Below are 24,631 nucleotides of genomic sequence, written 5' to 3' on the forward strand. Positions count from 1 at the left end.
CAATACCGATGGAAAAATAAGTGTCAAGAGGACACCAATTCACAACCAATTTGCATTATAAATATATTAATTTTACCTTTATCATTCATAAAATGTTCCAATAATATAAATATTATTTTATCTACAAAAATACGATTTGCTAAATTAACGTTAAAAAATGTTTGGCTGATTTTGAATTCAAAGACAAATATGCACAATTTATCTGCAGTCAGTGAACACAACACAAAACAAGGAAGTTATACCTTCAAATATCGGACCTTGTATATGCTATATATTTGATGATGAGATGACAGTAAAAGAAACTAAAGTTAAATTTAGCAGACTTTCTTAAATAGTCCTCGCTGGCAACGCAAGTCATACGCTGAAGAAGCCAAACAAACTCTTACTTGAAGTTAGTGCTCGTATGAGTACAGCAGCCCAGCAATGCAAGTGTGCGCTCTAATAGTAATTGTCTCTCGAATAGTAATATGCTCTGCTTTGAAAGAAAAGTCGTCAAATTTTTCATCTCCAAACATTATCATCATGCTTATGGATGACGTAAGTTACTTGCCTCTTTTCAGTTCTTCACATCTGGGAATATCGCATCTATGCAGTGATGTGTTCAGATCTGCTCCCTGAGTGGTTGCTGCCAGGTTGATCTGAATTATTTCATCTGGTTTTTCAGATGGGTTGGGGGGACTTGGGGGTCTTTGGCCAGCCCTCTAGAGAGACCCCCAATCTGGATGCGATGGCAGCTCAGGGCATGTTATTTCCAAACTTCTACACTGCCAACCCACTTTGTTCCCCATGTGAGTATGCAGAAAATGTTACGAAATAGAACCTGAGACAACAAATTTCTGAACATGTGCTTATCTTGTGATTGCTTCATTAATATAGTGTTGAAACAACAGCCTACTTATGTTTTAAGATCACAACAACTGTTGTGAAGGAGGCTACTATAGACTCACAATAGGGTTTATCCTCTATCTGATCATAAAAGGATCTCAAAATACTACAGAAAAATTCTAAAACATGCTGGATAGTCAAGTCATAAAACTCTTTTCTTCTCCTTATTGGTGGACATGTTGAGGCACAGTTTCATATTGTGGACACCTGAGCTGACGAGTCACTCATAACAGCTGATTTGAGTCTTCATTTAAAAAAAAAAAGCAGAACTTGGAAGACATAATTAATGTAGAGCCGGGGTGCCCAAGTGTGGTCCTCGAGATTTACCATTCTGCAACTTCTAGTTCCGGTCCTCAAGGGCCACAATCCAGCAGGTTTTCTGTGCATCCCTGCTCCAAAACACCTGATGACTCCAAACAATCAGTCAGTGTGCAGAACTTCATTGGCTGTTGGATCCATTTAATGGAAGCCAGGTGTGTGGAAACAGGGATACATAAAAAACCTGCTGGACAGTGGCCCTTGAGGAGTGACTTTGGACATCTCTGTTCTAGATGCATCTCTCTATCACATCTGAATCGAATGTCTGAACTCCCTCATCTGTATGTCATGCAGCTCCGCAGAGACCTGCTAACAAGCTATTCATTTGATTCAAGTGTGTTGGAGAAGGGTTGTATCTATCAATGGTAAACTTGAGCTCCCCTGTTCTAGAGTGTAATGATTTTCAAACCCCAATATTTACAGGTGACTTGTCCAGTGTGTACCCTGTTTTTTAACCAATGACTGCTGGGATAAGCTCCAACTTCCCACGACCCTGAATTGGACTAAGTGGTTAAGAAGATGGATGAATGGATGAATGGAACCCTGCATTTAAACTAGTACACAAGCAAAGCATTTAAAAATCAAGAAAAATGTTGTTTTTTACGCTAGTTGTTTTGACTTAAACTCTGCTACATTTTTCTAAAACTTGAGGGAGGAGCATGTTTATTATTGAGTTTCATCACCGTGTTGCTTCCGATTTGGAAATGAAATGCTTTCTCATTTCCACTAGATAGGTTTTCTAATGTTGAATGTTTCAGTCTTTTTTTTTTTTTTAATTTCATACTGAAACAATGAATGCCATAGGTTTCTCTGGGAGACACAAATGAAATGGAGATAGGCCAGTAAAGCCACCTCATACTAAATATACTGTTGTAATATGTGCACAAACTTGTTGGCATTGTTTTAGGGAAAGGCTTTTGCAGAAAACAACCCTAAAATCTATGATATACACATCAAAAGAACAGACTTAATTTCCTTTCACTCTCTTCTACATGTTGGCCAAGTTTATATTATTACCACACTGTGCCCACAAGCTGTTATTTATCTAAAGCCATATTTGTTTACTTAATATTGAAGCCATCGAGACCAGATGACCTTTTATTGTGTCCTGATTTATTAGAAATTTAGAATTTAAGAGAGCATACTTTTCAATTGACATCATTGTGTTGAAATTATTTTAAAGTCTTTTGCAAAACAAAAATATCTTAAGAAATATTAATAAAAAACATCTTAAAAAACTTAAGATGTGTTTTTCTCCTAAGTTTAATATGGCCGCGTATTAACATTCAGACGTGTGTCTGGAAATTTCTATCCTGCTGAATTTGGTTATTTAGAACTCAGCCAAGTGAGTCTAATGTTATATGATTTGTAAAGAGGAAAAATTGTAATCTCCAATGCTGTTTACTTACTGATAGAAGATGAAGAGGAGATTCTACTCAGTGAGTTTATTTAGAATTTTCCGATGAACATTTAAGAAGACAGTATTAAATTCTTGTGTCATTTTATTCCGTCCACAGCCAGAGCTGCGCTTCTCACTGGGAGACTTCCTGTCAGAAATGGTTTCTACACCACTAATGCTCACGCCAGAAATGGTACACTTGCATTCATGGTTCTTACTTTACAGATCATACAGCTACCAACGCTATCCTGCAATTGACTCAAAACTGTTTAAAATTTAAGATGGATATATTGAAATGTTTGTAATTGTTTATTTATTTCTTTTTTTGTTTATTTTGCAGCATATACCCCCCAGGAGATAGTAGGAGGAATTTCCAAGGATGAGATTTTGCTGCCTGAAATGCTGAAGAAAAAGGGTTATGTGAGCAAGATAGTTGGCAAGTGGTGAGCGTTGCAATTTGGATTTATAGTTTTTCAGAGGTTTATAGTCAGCAGGGGAGAGGATGTTCAAATGATTTAATAAAGTCAAACTAGCAATACATAACTGTAAATGTTTAAATGATGCTTGTGTGTTTAGCCAGTCCATAATAACAGTGATAGGCAATAAGTTGCTGTCAAACTTCAAAGCTCTGCCTTATTCTTTACTTATAGATGGGTGATCATGAACTTTTAGTGGAAGAATGTCATAAAAGAAATGGTTATTTATGATTTAATTGTCTTTTTGTTTCTTCTTATTACCTTGCTATGGACAAAGCCTATAAATTTAATCATTTATCAGACAATTATACAGAATATCAGCCATTTATTCAATCTGCGCTTTAGAGTTTTTCTATGAAACATACACATGGTAGATATGACAGGCTCACAGCAGTTAGAGGGTTAGGGTTAGGTACAGGGTATGAGAGGACAGGAGAATCAAAGATGGTCAAGAAGTGAGTGAGACTATGTTGACATTTCTCTAAGGCTTTTTTCACATGTGAGTAAAGATGATTATGCAGACTTAATTTCACTTATATGAAACCAGTGAAACTATCCGATAAGTCATGATTAGTAAGAATAAGGCTTCTCGTCCAGTGATTTCTGGGATATGCTCCAGTTTTCCTGTGACTCTTAATAGGCGTTAGTGGTTAAGAAAATGGATGGATGGATGAATGGATAGATAGTAAGAATAACTATGTTGCCCTTTGAAAAACCTGTCTATATTAACTTTTATGTGTAAAAAAAATAAATAAACAAAAAAAGACCTTTTGGGCAGGTGGGGGTCTCATCGATATATTGATTGTGTGGCATTGAGGGCTCTTTTTTTTTTTTTTTGTAATACAACAGGCATCTGGGCCACAGACCTCAGTACCTTCCTTTGGTGCGTGGTTTTGATGAATGGTTTGGCGCCCCAAACTGCCACTTTGGCCCTTATAACAACAGCATCAGACCCAACATCCCTGTCTACAACAACTCAGAAATGTTTGGGAGGTATCAGCACACTCATGACACTCATCACACAGAAACAGAAACCAGGATGCTATAAAAATCTTCCCCATGACTCAGTTGTATTAGTCTGTCTGTCTGCTCCTTCGGATGAGTTGAATGCCCCCCCCATCTTCCTACTCTGTACCAGCTGGGCTTGTGTATTCCATTTTCCGCCTATTTGTTTTTCCCAAAACAGCCATATGTGTATTCAGGGTCATTGGAACTGGCAGCCGGGCGTGTTTTTCGCTTAGCCGTGGGTTTAATCAGCACTGCATACCTGAGCCCTGGACACACACACACACACACTCAGACACATATGCACGCATGCAAAGAGACACACATGTCCTCAAGAGATGGCAGGTTGCGTTGACTGCATGTGAGGACACCTGGAGGAAGTGAAGCGTAAGAAAGAAATTTCTGTCACTGCTTCTCTACTCACCGCTTCCACGCTTCAGCAGCACCTCATAACAGTTCCCTCTGCTCAGCTTTGCAGAGACTTCCCACATATGTCTTTCACCTACATTTCCTCAAAACACAGTCAACAAGCAGGAAATTTACTTCCTTTGTCTTAATGAAATTGTCTGCACGAGTTTCAGTCAACTGGAAGTCCTGATCATCAAGTAGGAATCATTTTATGGAGTTAAAAAAAAGAAGAGAGCGGATTTTGTGTGGTCTGAACAGTGATTTTAGATGGCATGATAGTGTCATGTCAACATCTGTTTTCCAGATACTATGAGGAGTTTAAGATTGACAGAAGCACCGGAGAGTCAAACCTCACACAGCTGTACTTGATGGTAAGTGAAGGACAGCCTCTCGTTTCCAGCTAACGCTAAAAGCTTGTCATCCTGATGGACGTCAAACTTTAGCTGCCTGTTGACTGTTCAACGGTGGTACACACAACCTAAAAATAAATACATTTGTGAAAGATTTTTGCAAGTTAATTATAAGTTGGACCAAGTCTTTTTTTTTTTTTATTTCAACGTGTGCACAGTTTTCTTTTAAACATACAGTAAACAGGTCAAATTAGTTCAGTCTGATATGACAATTTGTCATTAACATCCTCCTGTAGGAAGTTTATCATGATTTAAATCTGTTTCAAGTTCTACACTTAGGCACACAGTTATTGATACCTGAGCCAAATACTGTTTTGTCCTAAATTTTATTTGTGTAAATGGTTTGATTTTATTGGAAAAGACTTAAACATGTGAAACAAAGACTGTTAATATTTTCTGAAGACTTTAGCTGTATGCTAATGATCTTTGTTTTAGTAACTAGTTTTAGGGTCAAGCTTTTCCATTGACTTCCTGATGTTTTCCTCCATTATCTCAATGCAGTCCTGTTCTCTCCTGACATAATTTATTTGAGGTTAGTGTTCTGTCCCAGAAGCTGAAATAATAATCAGAAGCTATTTTGACTTTATTTCTGTGGAAAGAGGCTTACCTTAAAGGTGGAGTATGTAAGATTTTCAATATTTTCAAAATAAATTAACTAATATAATAACTACAATCATAATTTAATAGTTTTTTTTTAACATGTAGGTTCCATTCTGTCCATATTTGATGCGTTATTAAATTACAAGTTTAATTAATGACAAATGACAAAGAGCACTTTTTTTTTACTGGTAAGCAAACATTTAAGAGGGTCTTTGTCATTAATTAAACGTGTAATTTAATAACACATCAAATATGGACAGACTGGAACCTACATGTTTAAAAAAAACTATCTAATTATGATCGTAGTTATTCTTTTAATTTATTTTGAAAATATTGAAAATCTTACATACTCCACCTTTAAGGATTTGAAGGAAAACTACAGTCTGCATAAATTATCTTTGTCATGGAACCATTAAGTCACTGATATGATTAATAACATCCAGAGTCGTAGACTAAGGGTGTCCAGATCCAGTCCACCAGAACATACCTCAACATCCTCAACAGGTTGTTGTTGTGTTCTGCCTAAACATGTCAACCCATCTATATGATTTAGGTGTGCTGCACCAGGACACATCCAAAATTTGCAGGAATGCAACCCTGAAAGATACAACTTTGGACACCTTTATCAGAGTTTTCTAAGACTTAACACAAATAAAGTCTTTCAGCCTCAAAGGCCTGAGTATTGTTGCAAGAGAGGAACAGTCTAAAAGCTCCTCAGGCAACAATGTAAAAAAAACAAAAAACTTGCAAACTATTGAAATTGTGGTTATGTGTGCAAAAAAGGCTTTGTCTTTACCAAGGAAAGTAAACAATGGCACAAAATGTCATCTCCAACCAAAAGAAAATTGCTGGACAAACATAAGCATGTTACACATCCAAACTTGTCACAAGTTTGACAGCAACACTTACAAAAAGCCATGTTAAACTTTATGCACCTTGAGTGACGTAACAGTTTCTCCCACCTTCAGGAAGGCCTTGACTTCATACTGCGCCAGACAAAAGCCCGGCAGCCATTCTTTCTGTACTGGGCAGCCGACGCCACCCATGCCCCTGTCTATGCCTCCAAACGCTTCTTAGGGAAGAGTCAACGAGGCCGGTACATCATACATCCCCTCTCTCATTGTGTTATTGATGCACGATCCTGCACAATCACAAGGTTGTGTTGTTGATATCACATTGTAAACTGTGACTGTGTGTGTTGCAGTTATGGAGATGCAGTGATGGAGCTGGACAACAGCGTTGGTCAGATCTTGTCCTGGCTGCGGAGTTTGGCCATTGAAAATAACACTTTTGTCTTCTTTACCTCAGACAACGGAGCAGCTCTGACATCTGGTCCAAATGAAGGCAGGAACTAAACATTTGTAGATGACTCATACATTTCACTTACCAATACACTTTCTGTCTTGTTTCTGTATGCCCTGTGATACATGCGTTTCTGTTACTGACTCCTCAGCTGGCAGCAACGGGCCTTTCCTCTGTGGGAAGGAGACCACTTTTGAGGGGGGCATGAGGGAGCCTGCCATTGCTTGGTGGCCTGGACACATCAAAGAAGGCACTGTAAGAACAGCTGTGTCTTTTAGCACTTCTACCAAATTAAGCTGACAAAAAAAAACTACAAGATTATCATTCCCTAAATCCATTACATTATTTCCTGAGAATAGCCTAGTCTTGGAGTGAGACTGTAAAAATATTGTTTTATTGTTCTTCCGTCATGTTCTGCCTTTGTCAGATTGCACCAGAAGCAGAAATGCTAACTGTAAAGCTCCAGGCATGACACTGTATTGTAAATCAGGTTGAGAGTAAAGGAATAATTACATCACTAATCCTTTCCTTCAAATTATTGTGATTTTTTTTTTTTTGTTTAGTTTATGTTTTATTACTCTCTTTACATGGGCAAACTGTGATCTGCTGGCTCAATTAATCTTGATTATGTTCAGCTTTTATCCAGCGACTGAATTTCCTAAACTTTACTGATAGAACTATGTGATTTTAGTCACAAAGCATGTCTGCGCTTTTCCCACTGTTTCCTCAAATATTTTTTTGGTTAGAATTAATGCCCCAACTCTTTATTTTTTTCCTTCCCATTCCCCAATTTACCCCCCCACCCACCCACACTGTGATCCCCTAAGCCTGTGCGTTCTGCAAATGACTTTTAATTGTATTAAGGGCAGCTGTGACACGGGGCTGTGACGCAGAGGGATTTTGTGGAGGAGCGAGCGGAGGCTGCAGTCTGCAGTAAGCCTTGCCCCTGGCTCATCTCACAGGGTTGTGCTAGGGCCTGATAGCGCAGCAGAGTAGCGAGGGAGAAGGGGATTGGGAGCGTCTTAAGCGGCTAATCTGTTTGTGTGTTTGCTGAGGTTGGATTGAGCCGTAATGAGGACTTCAGTATCTGAATATGCCAGGCGCTCAGGATAAAGGAACAGGAGGGGGTCGAGGAAGGGGGGGGGGTTTCAGGGAAGGAAGCAAGGAAAGAAGTTAAAAAGGTGGCTTGTGTAAGAATGAGAAAAAGGAGCAGTGCACAAGAAAGGAATGTGTTGGGGTTTGCAGAGTTTTGCTACACCTGAATTATGTGCCTGTGGAAGCATGTGTGTGAATTTGTGTGAATAATTTTGTTGCTTGTATGACGAATAACCTTGTGTCTATTTCTACCACATAAATGGTGCATGGGTTTTGCAAATGCAGTTGTGTCTTGGCTCTGGAAAAAAAAAGGTCTGTCAGGTCAAGGCTGCTTTGTTGAAACTACTGTACTCTATAGATCTGGATTTATCACTGTATTTTGCTTGGAAAAGAGGGAAATCTAGACACAACGTCTGCCCCTTTCTTATTTGAGCCTTTTGAAATCTCTGTTGATCAGTGCATTCAAAAGTTCTTTAAGCTCTTGGGTCCAAATGGTGGAGCCAAATATCCATACAAGCCGTTGTGAAAAGAGGATTTCAACAGGTTTATCGTACAAGCTAAACACAGTTTCATCTCAGTAACAAGCTGAGGGGGCAAATCCTCTGTCTCTGAGTCTGAGACTTGTGTGAGGGTTGACAATTAGATACTTAGGGGGATAGAAGGAGGTGTACTGGAATGGCAGAGCATGGCCAGTCTAAAACAGATGCAGATTCAGCATTCTGCTAGTGCCTGAGGCGGATGTGGAGGGGGGCGGGATGATGGGTGGTGGTGGTTGCAGGAACAAAGCTGGGGAGGTGGGTGGGCTGTCAGGCCCACAACATTGTTGAGCATCACAATCCTTTTTGTTGGGTTATCAGCAGCAGACACACGGACAGAGTCGAAGAGATGGGGATGGAAGCTTTTCTTCCTTAGATAACCGACACCGCAGCTCGGAAAGAAATGAGAGAAAGCTATAGAGCATGATGACTCAGACAAAAAAGGGAAAGAACAAAGCACAATGAAAGAAATAAGTTCAGTGCAGACTGCAGAAGAGGGCAGAGCTAATATAGGAGGAACATAAAAAGAAGGCAAGTCATGCGATAAAGTCGTCTGCCAGGGCAATCAGAGTTTGAAAGTTGTGGTTTTTGGTCATGCAAGTTATTACCACCTAAATGTCAGCGCTGCATTTCCGCTTTTGCTTTTGTCCTGTCTTCTTTAATGGTCTGTGCCTGTCTGAAGGGGAGTTTAAAAAAAAAAAAAAAAAAAGAAAAGAAAAATGGTGTAAAGGGCTGAATCTGTTAGTGTTTGTGTGTATGAGAGAGAAAGAGCGTCTGGATGTGCAGATAGATCATGCAACGCATTGCAGAGGCTTTCTGTGGCTAGTTCTGTGGATACAGAAGAAAAGGGAATTCATTTCAGTGCTTAGGAGAGTGTGTGTGCATCTGTGTGTGTGCCGGCCGCCGATAGGAGCACAGCGGCACATGGTGGTGCAGCTGCAGAGGCCTGATAGTGCTATCTGATTGTGAGTGTGCCGTCTCCCTCTAAGGCTCGCTCAGGAGAGAATGGAACGGAAGATCAAGGATGACAGCGAAAAAATGGCATTTTATCTGAAAATAGTTCAAAGTTTATAAATAAAATAAAGCTTTTCACGGCGACTGGGAGAAGGAGATAAAACACCAGCTTGCTCCAGCCTCAGCGGTCTGCTTGCCAGGGCCGTGTCCTATTCCTACTTCCTCTCCTCCTTTTCCCCTTTCTGCCTCCAAAAGGAGGGGAAAACAAGGAAGAAAAAACTCATTTAGGAAGGAAAAGCATTTTGAAGTTTTGATAAATACCTGCATGCAGAGATTAGCGAGTAGACTGAAGAAATGAATCTCTTCTCCATCATGTGTTACAGTCAAAATGCACATGTAAGCATCCTGTCATTCACATGCATTGATGCCATGTTACCCTAATTAATAAGGAGTTAAGCCATCAAGTGGTAACCCTGTAGTAAGAGGTTCTCGAGAGCCACAATCCTGCAGGTTTTCTTTCATGTGTCCCTGCTTCAACATACTTGACTCAAAAGAATCAGTCTTTGTGCAGAACTTCATTGGCTGTTGGATCTATTTAATGGAAGCAGGGTGTGTTGGACTTTGGATACCCCTGAACTAGACCATCTTTGTGCATGTTGTCAGTTATGGATAGGATATTTTTGTGAAGTGAACAGACAGTGACTAGATGTTTTTGTTTCATGAAATGGTACCTTATGCCCATGTTATGTGTTTTTTTGTTTTTTTTTCTCATCTCCTTTTTTTTAGGTGAGTTTCCAGCTTGCCAGTGTCATGGATCTGTTCACCACCAGTCTGGCCTTGGCTGGGATCAGCCCTCCTAATGACAGAACCCTGGATGGAGTGGACTTAAGTCCAGTCTTGATTGGCCACTCACACACATTCCAGAACAGGTGAGCTTAAACACCAGTTTTAGCTGCCTTTCATAAATAAACTTCATCTAGCTCCTCCTGTGGGATCACCAGCCGCTGCTTAGTTTGGCATGCCTAGTGAAGCCCGGGAGGCATCCTTATCGGCTGCCCAGCCCTCCTCACCTGGCTGCTCTCCTTGTGGAAGAGCAGCAGGTCTATTAGTGATTCTCAGGGCTATGTTATCTGGAGCTCCTACAGTCTACATCAAGAAAGACATTGGGGGTGGGGTTCCACTCAAATGTCAATCAATTAACACTTCATGTTAAAAGGATAAATAAAACTGTTACACTGCCTTGGCGAGGGACACTGGGATCCACTTCTGGAGCCAGGCCTTAGGGGGAGACTTTGTTGGCAAGCACCAGATAATAACAATGCCAGCTGAGCCTGGTTGTTTGTGTTGTTCTGTTGTTTATGCATGTTAAAATGTCATCATTTGAAATATTAGATGGGTGGTCAGAGTTGTAATATAACCCCAGTTCAATTCTGAAGTTGGGACGTTGCGTCAAATGTAAAATAAAAACAAAATACAATGATTTGCAAATTCTTTTGAACCTTTATTCAATTGATTATACTACAGAGACAAGATATTTAATATCTTAACTAATAACATTTTGCAAATACTCGCTCTTTTTAAATGTGATGCCTGCAACACGTTGAAAAAAGACTGGGACAGGGGCATGTCTTCCACTGTTATATCACCCCTCCTTTAAATACTCAATAAGCGTTAGAAAACTCAGGACACTGATTTGTTAAGCTTTGTACATGGAATTCTTTCCCATTCTTGCTTCATGTACAACTTTAGTTGCTCAAAAGTCTGTGGTCTCTGTTGCATTTTGTGCTTCATAATGTGACACACATTTTCAGTGGGAGGACATGTCTGGACTGCAGGCAGGCCAGTGCTGTACTTTCACTCTGACAACGAAGCAATGTTGTTGTAACTCACCCAGAATTTTTATTAGCATTGTCTTGTTCAAATCAGCAGGGATGTCACTGAAAAAAATGTTGCTTGAGCTTTGCACTGATAACAACCTGGAGAGTCTTTTCTCAGGCTGAATGACAAGACATCTGTGATTTCCAAAAACTATTTGAAATATGGACACATCAGACCACAACACACTTTTCCACTTTGCATCAGTCCATCTTAGATAAGATGGCTCGAAGAAAAGCTGGGTATGTTTCAGGGTGTTGTTAATATATGACTTCCACTTTGCATGTTTTAACTTGCATTTATGGATGTAGTGACGAACTGTGTGAACTAATCATGGTTTTCAGAAGTGTTCCTTTACCCATGTGGGCACATCCATCCTTTACACAATGATGTTGGTTTTTAATGCAGTGCCACCTGAGGTTATCAAAGATCACAGGCATTCAATGCTGGTTTTTGGCATTGGCATTGCGTTCAGATATTTCTCCAGATTCTCTGAATTTGAATGTCATGATAAAGTTAATCTGAAGATGATGAAATCCCTTAATTCCTTGCAATTGTATGTTGAAAAAAAATTGTTCTTAAACTGTTGGACTTTTTGCTCACTCAGTTGTTCACAAAGTGGTGAACCTCGCCCCATCCTTGCATGCAAACGACTGATCCTTTCCTGGATGCTCCTTTTCCAGTATACCCAATCATGACTCTGACCTGTTTCCAGTTAACCAGTTTACCTGTGAAATGTTCAAAACAGGCGTTTTTTTTTAATAATGGCAAAAAGTAATAAAGTTTATGAATTTGAACACTAAATATCTTATGTCTGTTGTTTATTCAGCTTAATAAAGGTTAATAATGATTGGTAAATAGTTCTATTTTAATATTATTTACATGTTAAACAACTTAATTGGAATTAGGGTTGTATGTGAAATGCATAAATTAAGGAAACAACTACAACTCTGTCTGCAGTTTGTGTTTAATAAGAGGTTTTTTGGGCAGTTAAAGGTTTTGAGAAATATGTCTTCTAATACATGTTGGATGGATTATAATCAATTGCTTACAGGACGCTGAAAAAAATCATGTATCGGCAGTCAAACCAAAACTAGACTTAAAATTTGTGTAAATGTGTTATTCTGACCAAACCATGACTCAAAACCAAATCAATACACCTAGATCATGTGATAACAGGTCAGGTACCTTCTACATGTATGTGCTCAGCTTGATTTAAATTGGCCAGTGTATACTGTACAAGCTCCAAAGTATCATCTTTCTGTCCAGTAGAGTTAAAGTAGTTTGAACTTTCATTTTGCCCAGTTTTCATATTTATAGCCAAACTTATAATGTAAAAATAAATACAGCTAAACAGTCCAACTTAACCTAACCATGATTTGTAGTATTTTTTTAAGTACAGTTACTAGTTGGTGTAGTTTTTGTATGAAACAAATCATAAAAAAGTAAGTTTAAAACATAAAATAAAACAGTAAAAGCAGGCTTCAAATGTCTGCATGGCACAAGACAGAATCTTTCTTAAACGTCCACTTTGCTGGAAATGAAATATGATTATTATTTCTCCTCCTTCACTGCCTTGCCAGACCGATATTCTACTACCGTGGGAATGAGCTGATGGCAGTGAGGCTGGGACAGTACAAGGCACACTACTGGACCTGGAGCAACTCATGGGAGGAGTTAAAAAGTGTAAGGCTCCCTTTTGATACCTCAGCTATGTCCCATGTCTGTCTCCTCAGTTCTATTTTTTTGCACTGCTACAGCCTACCCTTTTGTCTTTCTTAATCTGACGCACACCCACAAACACTTTGGTTGTTGCTGGTGTTATCTTCAAAATGGCTCATCAGTTGACTGCTGTGTACATCAGAGTGTAATGAATATTAATGAAGAACCCCCACATGAGCGAACTTGCATCATTCATCAACCAGTTGACTTGTTTGTTCAAACTCCAGTGGAAATTTTCTCCCCCATTTGCATATCGCCATCCCCTGCTTGTTCTTTTGGCATCACGGAGCTTGGCAATAATTACATCAACTCAGCATAGATTAAACGTATCAGGAGAAACATGAAATGTGATACCTGAGAAGCAAGAGCGTATGGTGTGTTTTTTTCCCCCTTCTTTCTGTATCTCTGTCCATAAAAACATGTCCTCCTGTCCTCCCTTCCATGGCTGTGCTTTTCCTGTGATCCAGTTTGTTTTATGCCCCATCGGTCGCTTAAATTGCTCTCTCCTTCAAGGCAGCTGAATCAATAGTGGCCTCCTTTATCAACTCAGGTGAACTGAAGTGGAACTTCACAAATAATGGCATCTGATTGCCTGTGAGTTGCCTATCGATCGGTGTGTATGTGTGTGAACAAGGTAGAGAGAAAGAAAGCATAGGAGAAAACATGCACACACACACACACACACACATTTGGTTCTCCATGCTGAGGTGCATATTTGTGTGTGCTGCAAGGAGCTACTGTTGAATTTCTACACCGGAAAGTTAAATCTTCAGTGTGCTTCGTGTCATTATTTCTGAAACCTTAAACTGTTTTATGTGACTTCTAACAATGCATTTCATTTACTTAAGTTTTCTAAACAAAATATCTTTCCTCTCGCAGTGAGATTTTTAAAACATATCAGCTTCAGAGAGAAATATGCTTTAAATTTCATGCATTTAGTAAAATAATCTTTTTTTATGTGTATCATATTATATTATTTATTTTTCCTATAATCATTTTTTCATTTTCATTTCATTTTAAGTTATTTGTGGGTTTAAGTGAAGCAACTTTCTACTCAGAAGGTACATTTATTTTACCATTTGCACCGCAGGAGTTGCTTATACCATAATAAATTAAACAGTTTTTTTTTAATACGGTAATCTTAAACTTCAGAGTACACATCACCTTAATGCAATCATACATTAGTAGAAATAATGATATTTAAAAACAACTCTAATGCTAATAAAGTAATGCACTCCATTGCAAGATGGTCTAAGCAGTCCGTCTCATACATATCCATATTTGCAAGGTTTCTTTTCAATCTGCAGGCTGCGACCTTGTTTCATCTCATGCAGTGACTAAAGCATATTAGCCAATAGAGGCCAAATCGACAAACACTTCGGTCTATAAACATCACATGTACCTAAACTAACTTCTGTAGGAGGTTAAAGAGAGCCACTTCAAAGCAACAGCAAATTAAAAACAGGTGTGTCAAAATCAGGTGTGAGACCACCACCTCAGATAAAATCGTATTCTGTGGCAGTGTGTGACATGGAGCTGATAACGGCGCAGCTGTCTGTGATCAAGGCCAAAACAAAATTTCATCTAACATTACATATGCTCTCCTCCTGCTTCAGATTCACTCATTGCTTTATAGGTCTCTTTTAAATTTCAGTTTTGTTAAAGTATCAAACCACTGGTGTGTAAATGATTTAAGTGTGTTGACTTGTGCTCTATCATGGCATGTTCTGAATGAAGCCGATGGATGCTGTGCCTCTATGGTGTGAACTTGTTGCCGTCCTACAGATTCTCAATCGTCTTAAAATCTGGCTCAACACCTTTATGCTTTCTTTTTTTTTCTTTGAGCTGTTCCTCTCCATAGCAATGCAATGACTTAATCAATGGTGTTCATGTCACCTATCATCAGTTTTACTGTTGTGGTTCATCTGAGTATAATTTCACTTTATTTGCTGTTGTTAAAAAAAATAGACAAGGGAAGATTTCTGCATGGGAAGAAGAATAAAATTACAGATTAGTAGTTGGCACTGTCTTGGCTCTGTTCATGCAGCTTAACTCTGAGGGAAATGAGAAATTTAACAGGCTTAAATAGTTCTGTTCAGGTAGTGTTGTGCCGTAATAATGTAAAATATAATTTGTCATGACTCTGGCTGCTGAGTAACCCATGCTGCAGAGGAAGATTTAGGACATCAGTGTTTTTTTAACCTTGTGAAATGTTCATAAGGCAGTGAGTCAAAAGTGAAAAATAACTTGGTCCTGAGACTCCTGGTAGTCCTATGGTGGATGTAAATTTTCAGTATTCTTTTTTTTTTTTTTTTGCAAAAGTTGTCAAGAAAAAAACTTGCAGTTCATAGTGTGGCACTCCCTATGCCTTGACTTAAGCAGAACTCATGATGTTAAAGCAAAGAAAATGTTTGCTAAAAACAACCTCAGTTATGGCCATTATATATTTCTATATCTGCACTGTAGAGATCCTGTGGTACCAGTCAGCTTTTAGCAAGTCACCCACACTGGTATAGATAGTAGTCAGAGTCTTTTCTCACAAAAATAACACCATCAAAACACCATAACTTTGAATTTTAAATAAGTGAAATTACAAAGATAATTTAATCAATTTTATGTTTGACATATATTGTGCATAATAATATATGTTTTCTTTCACCTCACCATCTTTAGAACAGTTGTCTGAAAAGTAAAAGTTTCTGTTGAAGTGACTAGAGATAACAGGATTGGCTTCCTCGAGGAGCCGGTTCAGGTCATAAAAACCACAACACGTGTGATGTGAAAAATATTCCTCCTCTCTTTTTAGGAATTTCAGACTATTATTAATCATTTTCCCATTTTACAGGAATAGTACTTTTACTGTTGTAGCTCCATTTCACCGTTCACTGATTTGGAACTAATTCATCTGGCTTATAAAGCCAGGCAGTGTATCCTCATAATTCTTTACTACAGTAGCCACAAGATAAATTTGAAGAGTTGTGATATAACTAATTGGGATGGAAGAAAGAAAAAGGAAAGTTCTGCAATTCAAAAAATCTTTTTTTTAAGAAAAATATTAAATAGAATTTATTATTTATGCTGGTAAAATTACTTTATGTCATCGTATTGGTAATATAAATAACCATTATTTTAATATTTTACAGCCACAGTCTGCACAAAATACTGCTTTAAAATCATGGATCTTTCTTTTCATCTGAGGTAGACGAAATATAGCTTTTTCCAAATTCCACCCATCCCTGGATGGTCCTACATCTTATCTTGTCACCACTGCTGTGCTCCAGTTTGAAAGCTGCCTTGCTGAATCCATACTGTTAATGTCATGGGAGATATGGAGTTCTTGCTGTAATATCTTGGACACAAGAGACAGAGTCAGAGAGATACACACAGCGGGCCTTTCATGCTGCTCCTGTAGGATGGGGTTTTTTTTTTCAATCTTTTCTGCATTTCTAAGCCATGTGCTTCAAAAGACAGGACAAGTCTGGATCAGTGCAGGATGGGGGGTATCAATCCTCACTCTTCTTCTTTCATTCTGTTCTGTATGTATTTTGAGGTGCCCAGATGAGTGATCTCAGAGGGGGGCAGCTACAGTACCTTACAGATGAATGCTTTTCAATATTAGCTGCGTTCATCAAAAAGTGTGTGTTATTGTATGTGCACTGAAGAAGGAGGCACATCTCCAGGGGGTTCTGAAGGAGATGGCGTGACTCAATCAGGCTGTGATCACTGCCAGCCGGCTTAGAATGGAGTCTTGGAGCAGGAGGAAAGAGGTGAAGACGACACAGCAAAAGTCCTCTATTGTTTGAGGGGCTTGAAACCCTTCATGATGCACCAGCAGAATCTGCATGAATAATACAACAGATTGGGAGACAATATGCATATAGACCAGGCCACAATGAGCAATTCACGATTCAGCCCAGAGTAGCAGGTAGCTGGAAGCAAACATCTAAAAAAAATAACCTCTATTGCAGTTTATAGTAAACACAGGAATGTCTATGTTTGCATGCATTTCATTTAAAACAATTAAATACAGCAGAAGATGGCAAAATTGCACTTTACTTTTTAGTTCCTAGGTTTCATCTTAGTGGGACACAAAGTCGAAACAAATATGTGTTTCTCTTCCCTGCAGGACTGACCTGAGATGCTGTTGTGTAAATGTAGGCTGACCTTCATTTTACATTTCTGGAAGTTACGTAGCCATATCAGGGCAGAAATGCTCTTTTCTGTTAAAGATTAGTCTTGGACCAGAATACAAGCAAAGCGTGGCGACCCTGAAGTTCCTAAATTGCAGGCTGACTGGTTTAAAGAACATGTGTTTTAAAGAACACATGCTGCATCAGGCAATGTAAGAACTTGATTACTTAGAAACATTGAGAGAAGAAGCATCTCTTATCTCCTCGATTCTTACAGTATTACACCTTTATACAGTAATTTCATCAGTGTTGAATATGGCTACAGTCAGTTTTAATGAATGTTTATATTTCTAGAATGCAACATGAATTGTTTTTTACATTTTTGTTTGCTGGTTTTAAAGCTGTACTGGTGGAATGATTTCTGCTGGGACTTATGACAGTTTTTAACATCTATTCTACTCTTTAAATAACCATGCCAAGGGGAATTAAAAGGAAAATCATTAATGTGTGTGTTGGAGCAGCATTTAGCTTTGAAAAAGCCCAGAATAGGATTTACTTAATCATTAATATGAGACTGGAAATCACCAGTATTTGTTCATCAGACCAAAACTAGACTTTTAAAATGCAGGTTAATATTTAAGTCCAACTAAAATCATCTCAAAGCTCTCGAAGTCTGACTAACACCCTCAGATTATGCATTTGGGAATAATAATGCTCCTGCATTCAACAGCATTCAGATTAAAATATGTATGCTGCACAAGTTTCATAGTTACAATCTATTTGGATTTTTTTTAGATGTATTTTTACATTTTCTTTTCACATGAGCCAAATATAATTTCCAACATAGCTGCTGTCATCCACATATTTATGTGTTTCTTTTGTAAAAGAAAAACAAAACATATCAGATATGGTGATTGAACAGCACCCCATTACAACTACATGTCAGCTTACAGTTACATAAAGCATTCCCACACTTAATCCTGCTCTCATACCACATCTGACAAAATTGCTATTCAGATAATGTAAAGATGATATCGCTGTAGTGATAGATTCTTAAATGCACAGGGATTTTCAATGCAGAATGTTGACCACATTTTGTCACTTAGTGCAAACTAACCAATTTTAATTTATTTCAATCGAGTATTACCCAGGTTTGATGAAATGTTCATGGTTTTCATGTTTTTTGTATGTATAACATGCATATTTCTAGAGGTCTGCAAGGATGCCTGTGAAGGCATTTCACTGCATCAAATGTACATACAGCAAACTAACTGACTAAGAGGTAAAAAAAAATTGTGAGTGTAAAGCTGGATGTACAGTAACTCCTGTCCCATGAGTTTGTGCACAGGTGGTTAAGCAAGATGGAGAGATTGTCACCTATCATTAAAAGTCTTGTTCTGCAGGGCAACAAGAATAAGCTTTTTCTGTTTTGTCAGCACAGCAATTCATTTTCTTGTAGATATGAGAAATGACCATTTTAGCCACTAATCCATCACATGAATGTCGTCATTTAAACCCGTTGATTGATCTTTATTTTCACAAGATGAAAAGTGAGTTTAAATAGAGTGTATCATTTAGTCATTAAAAATAAGTCATATGTTTTTTCCCCCATCTATATAGGGTATAAACTTCTGTCCAGGACAAGAGGTTCCAGGCGTGACTACTCATGATCAGAGAGAGCACACTCAACAGCCAATCATTTTCCACCTGGGACGAGACCCTGGTGAAAAGTTCCCACTCAGGTCAGTTGAGTTGAAGGTAATATTTTAGCCTATTTTATTTATGGATAGGATTTGTGATTATTGTGGATAGGGTTGAGTAAGGAATAAGAATGGAGTCAGCCAGAAAAAAAGAGTAGAAATAAAGAAGAAAGGCATGAGATTAGGAAGGTTGTTTGCCCATAGTACAAAATGTGTGCAAGATCAATGTGGAAAAAGAAGGTGGTGGATTGATCCTCTCAGCCGGAGCGTGCATCATTACACCCTCCTCTTTGTGATTGCAAACAGCTCCTTAAAGATCGCTATCTGGCCCTCAACCCTTCTCTGGCGGACCGCTTGCAAGTTAAAATTGCAAGATGAATTGTTTAGGTCTGAACTGAGAGCGAGTGCTGTTTAATGCGGTTCGTGTGTCTCTGCCTCAGCTCCAAGGAGAGTTAAGGATCAGTGGGGGGAGAGTAATGCCGGAGGAAACACAAACTGTTAAGGATGAACTGAGACAGTTACTGAATAAGGATGCAAGGGTGCTTCTTTTTTACTATGTACCTTCAGTATGGGCTCCTAATTAGATCTTGTAGGTAGAAATGGCATAGCTTGACACCATGACTAGTACATTAAAATAATCACAGAAAATATTCTGTTGTTTTGCTCTCTGGCTCCCCCCTGGCATAAAACCTCCTACATTGACCTTTCTCTTCTGGCTTCTGCTGCTGTTTTCCACGTTCTTGCTGTGGTTTCATCTCCTCTTTTGCTTCCAGCTCAAACTCCTTTCAGTTCTGCAGTGAAATTGGATGATAAAACATTCATGTTGTTTTTCATTTGCCCACCTCTTAGCTGTGCTTTTCACTCGGAAGAATACAAAAAAAAAATAGCCAAGAACCAATCAATATGCAGCCATGTGTTGTGCTGAGTGCTGCACATGTACACACACACACACACACACACACACACACACACACAGAGACCACTTATTTTTTTTACTCCTGCAGTGAGAGGTGCATGAGTTTGTCTCCAAGGTTACCGCCTCCTGCAACCCGGATGTCCCTTTATTGTTTATGCTCTCTCCTTCTTATATCTGTGCTTTTCTGCACCTAAAGTTCTCTGTCTTCTCCAAACCTTTGTCTAACTTTTCCCAGGTTCTCTCAGCAGATGTCCCTCTGCCACCTTTGGGGACGATCTCCTCCACCCTGTTTAAACCTATCTGTGTGTTCACGTGTGCGTTTTGTCCGTGTACTCTTAGGTCCCCCAGCTGGACTGGTTGCCTAGCCATCATTAATCTCTGTCACCACCTAAAGAGCCACTTAAGATGATGTAGGGGCTGTCTGCACACATACCTTCACCACTGTCGCAGACTGTGATATAGCAAAGACCACAACAAGCAGTCACCAGTTTAGTACAGAAAGAAATGTTTAATATTTTAAGCAGTCTAAGAGATGAGTTTTTTTTGTATAGGTTAATGTAGCTGGTACAGTGGAGCCCTGTGCTCCATCTGTTCAGGGTGAGTGACAGTTACCAACTATGTCTGCGGCTACCTAACACAGTGAGTTAGCTGCCTATTTCTGTGATCTAATACCCTGAGATTAACACATCCTACTTTCTCACCACCCACCTCAGCTCATGTCCCCAGAGCCCCCTGCTCATCCACAGTGAAGTCTCAGCCCTGACACTGCAGGCAGCCCTGCACAGTCTGGCCTCATCTGCTGCTTGCCACCATGCTCCCTGCATCTCCAATCAATAGTCCTCACTGAAGTGCTCAATTTCCACCGGGGTGGAGAAGATGGTGAAGGGGAGGGGTGGGCAGGACAGATGTATTTGATTGTCTCCTCAATTCCCCCACCTTCTGCTACTGTGTGCTTGTTTGGAAATGTGTGTGTGTTCCAGCAATAGTGTTATGAATCAGTAATCAGAGTGGTGACACACCTGAGCAATGCCCCCATCCCCCCTGGGTGCCATACATTATAAATCAAAAGACTCCATTTGCATAGAGCCTGCTTATTATTCCAGATTTTGCCTCTACACAAGTAAGCTAAGGGTTATAATCATGATAATGAGCATTGCTGACTGTGAGCTTTTCATTAGTTGTTTGCAGAGGGGGCATAAACAAGTGATATTATTAGTTTTTGATTTAGAGGTCTGCACTGTAAGATTTTCAGTGCATAAACAAAACAGCAGAAAACTTGGTGTTTCGTGCAACTTTCTAGGTGCATCACATGCTGTGTTTGCACACTCACATGCAGATATCGAATACTTACAGCAGTATGACCAGTATCCCTCACATCTACCCCTGTTAAGACTCTGCATCCCTAAAGGAATCGCAGCAAGCAGTAGTAGGCACAGATAGGAAAGGGAAGGAAATATTCCTCACGCTGATCCAGACCAGGCAAAAAGCAGACTTTGCGATCTGTAGATAGCTGAGGCAATTTAATCTGAATGTCTGATATTTAACCAGTCTTTTTTCCCCCCTCTCTCTCTAGCTCTCGCTCTCTCTGTATTTGTACAGATCACAATGTATTATGATAAATGTGGCACACAAGGAGATGGATTAATTGTAGTCAGCTCACTACCAGTCAAGTAATTGTAGGGGAAGTAAAGAGTGAGTATCAAGAAAAGGAGCAGGTGCTGAGCTGATGGAGGAAGCCTTGCTGCCCTGTGGGAGATCTAAGAGGGAGGGTAGGGGTGAGCTGGACAAGGCCTGGGGTTATTACTCTAATTGACACTTCACCTCACACACATGCACATGTTCCCCAGAGGCCAATCAGAGGGTTGGCTTTGCAATGGAGGGATGGATAGAAGGCTGGCACAGGTGCTGCCGGCGAATGTATCAGGGGTGTAATTGCACTGCTGATATTTGTCTATCCCTGTGTCACGCCACCAGACGCCCATTTCCCCCAACACATACACAGCCCATTAACCCTACAGGTTCTATTGAGAGCAGCGTTCCTTTGAAAGCCTTCAGGGCCCCTGTGTTTTACACTCTGAATATAATAATGCACAGAGGTGCTCAGGCTCACTGGTGTCCACCAGCAGTAATTGAGAGACAGGGGATGTGATGGGGGTGACATAGTTCACTTTGTCGGGTGTGTTTTACCAAAGGTGGCCAGACTGTGTTTATGTTTCTGCTCTCTGATGCTTCAGCATGTCCCCACACAAGTTAAGCTTTTTCATTGTGTGTGTTTTAGGTGTCTTCATTTGTCGTACACAATTTTAAAACAAAGCAGCCTTGCTTGAATGGATTGCTACAAATCAGGTGGAAAACTGTATTGTCTAAATGTGTGTGGTAGATAATTCCTTTAGAAAATCATTTTGGCTTCATGTTCTTGTTGTTTTATGAAATTATTTAAATTCTCTGTATTTTTGTGATAGCTTGCTAAAAAGGTTTTCTTGCTCATGTGAAAAATATTCAGACAAAAGTTGAATAGTTTGGAAACCTCACTAAGCGTTTAAAACAAATTTCTGAGGATATATTGTCTGTCTTTATTGTGTTTGTATTTTTAGCGTTTTGAGTAAAGAGTACCAGGACGCTCAACGCAGAATTTCTGCAGTCGTGCAGCATCATAGAGATACTCTGGTACCTGGCATGCCGCAGCTCAACCTGTGTGATCTGGCAGTGATGGTGAGATTTATGTTACACAATAATATTTAACCTTTTCTTAAATTTTTTTTAATAATATTGTGAAATCCATTATTTTTATGTGAGTTTAAGCTTTGATGTATGCTGCACCACCTGGTCTAAATGTGTTGGAATGACAGGATTTTTTTTTTTTTTTTTTTTTTTTTTAGCGCAACACCACTTATTATGCATTATAAGGCACGATTACAGCCTTTAATTTCAGACCTTTTTAAATTACCAGGTGTGCTACGGTCGGTTTCACACATGTTTATTAAATCAATAAGTGATGGTGATAAAGTTTATCAAAAAGATGCCTATAGATGTAAAAACGGTTGCAGAATTGTTTGTTTAATAACTTGCTTCATAATATTTGAAGAATGTAACAGCTTGGCCAAGACTTTTTTTTTGTTTTGCATATGTGTTTTTTGAGAAGAAAATATTTAAAGCAGCTGTTTCCTCCTCGGCAGACACCAAATATGGTTATTGGCATGGTGGCACAGCTCCACATTTATCTGTGGTAAATCACTGCCTCCTTGTGGTCAATTACGTAACTGCAGGTTTAAGGAGGGTCCTATTACAAGAATATTTCAACACTGTCTTGTAATTTATCAGTCGTCAATCATATGTATGTGGGTATAAAGCTATTTAAATATATATTAAAATGAAGCAGGCCATTATTTTATAGTTCTGTCCAAAGGTCTTCACTGACTCATTACTTCATATTATGCTTCTAATGGAGCCAGACTTTTCTTATCTGTTACAGTGGGTTTGAGCACTGTTCTGTGAAAGAGGGCCATAAAACTATCTGAGGCAGATTATCAGTATCTTAAACAGATGTCATCAGAATAATAAATAAGGGAAAATAATCCAGATTTGACACAAAATCTGAACGATGCATCTGGACCTTCAGATAAGCTGTTTACCGTCTGCTGAAGCCTCACCAGAAATGGAAGGATATTAAGAATATAAAGAAGCATTTCTCAAGAAATTGAAACAGAAAGAAAAGGTGAAGGTAATCCAAATCACTGAACTAAAAAAAAAAAAATATTTGTGGCAATGTGTCTTTTTAAAGCGATGAATCCCTCCCAGAACCCATTACAGAAGCAGTGTGGGATCATCTTGTCAGAGATCAGAAATAAAAGCAGCCAGGTTTAAAATGTCCTTCCAGGAGCCTGGAGAAACATGTAGAAGACTTAAAGCAGCCATGTCTCAAAGATCAAATTGGCCAATGCAAATAAAATAATAACAACTTTGTTTTTGCCATATCTACATACTGTAGTTCTAGTTATGTTTCCATATGGAAAACTTGTTGACTTTAGACTTTTGCACAGGACTGTCTGCTGATGAAAGTTAATTTCTTAGAAATGTTAAACTTTTGTAAATGTTGTTTTTATAAATCATTGTTCTAAAAGTTAAATTATTTTCTGAAATTTTCTGACTAAAGATCATTCTGAAAACATGACTGTAGAGTAAATTACATTAAATAAATATATTGAACTAAACGAATGTAAATTCAAACAAAGTAGAAACACATAACCCTGGCTACAATAATTTATTTCATGTTATGATATTTTACAGAACTGGGCTCCAGCTGGCTGTGAAAAATTGGGAAAATGTCTGAAAGGGCCCAAGTCTAATCCCTGGAAGTGTGACTGGCCACATTGAGAGCAGAAGCACAAATCTGCGTCAAGATCAGGGACCAAAACTTGAAATTGTGCCTTACTATAGAACATCAACATAAATGTTTGTCAGATTGTGTAAATATGCTGTTAAAAATCAAACTAAGAGAATTGTACTGGTATGGTATAATCCCAGTCTTTGAGTAAATGCTGTTATGGGTGCATCTTTAAAGGATCATCAATACAAGTTATACCATCCATTATGTATTTATTTTACCCACAGTACTGGAAAGTTCCATTGTGTAGCTTTTTTTCATCTGCTGTCAAATTGAGCTTTAATATGTTTTGGGTACTGTCAGAAGTCACGTTAGTTTATGTTTGTTACACATGCATGTCAGAGCAACCACAAGCTCTGAGGAATTCCTCTGAACTGTTTTTTGTGGGACTCAGTGGTTTCATATTACATGTTTAAAAGAAATAAAAACAGGAATTTGTTTAATTAATTTTATACTGTGGGTGTGTATGAGATACCACCCACTTACATGATTGATTTAGAAGTTCTAAAAGTTCAG

At 38.9% G+C, this 24,631-nt stretch overlaps 1 protein-coding gene across 1 annotated transcript; it reads left to right on the plus strand.

Annotated features, from left to right (window-relative positions):
• Window positions 1-664: 664 nt before the first annotated feature.
• On the plus strand, window positions 665-24,105 carry galns (galactosamine (N-acetyl)-6-sulfatase; the record flags this gene model as incomplete). Its single annotated transcript, XM_079250646.1, has 13 exons — window positions 665-788; window positions 2,721-2,795; window positions 2,943-3,045; window positions 3,928-4,071; window positions 4,796-4,862; window positions 6,470-6,597; window positions 6,706-6,845; window positions 6,955-7,058; window positions 10,175-10,317; window positions 12,847-12,949; window positions 18,736-18,857; window positions 22,326-22,443; window positions 24,019-24,105. 13 exons carry the CDS (start codon window positions 665-667, stop codon window positions 24,103-24,105), a joined length of 1,458 nt encoding a protein of 485 aa, XP_079106772.1.
• Window positions 24,106-24,631: the final 526 nt, after the last annotated feature.

The sequence above is a fragment of the Telmatherina bonti genome (assembly GCF_933228915.1).
Source record: "Telmatherina bonti genome assembly, chromosome: 1".
In the NCBI taxonomy this organism is placed as follows: domain Eukaryota; kingdom Metazoa; phylum Chordata; class Actinopteri; order Atheriniformes; family Telmatherinidae; genus Telmatherina; species Telmatherina bonti.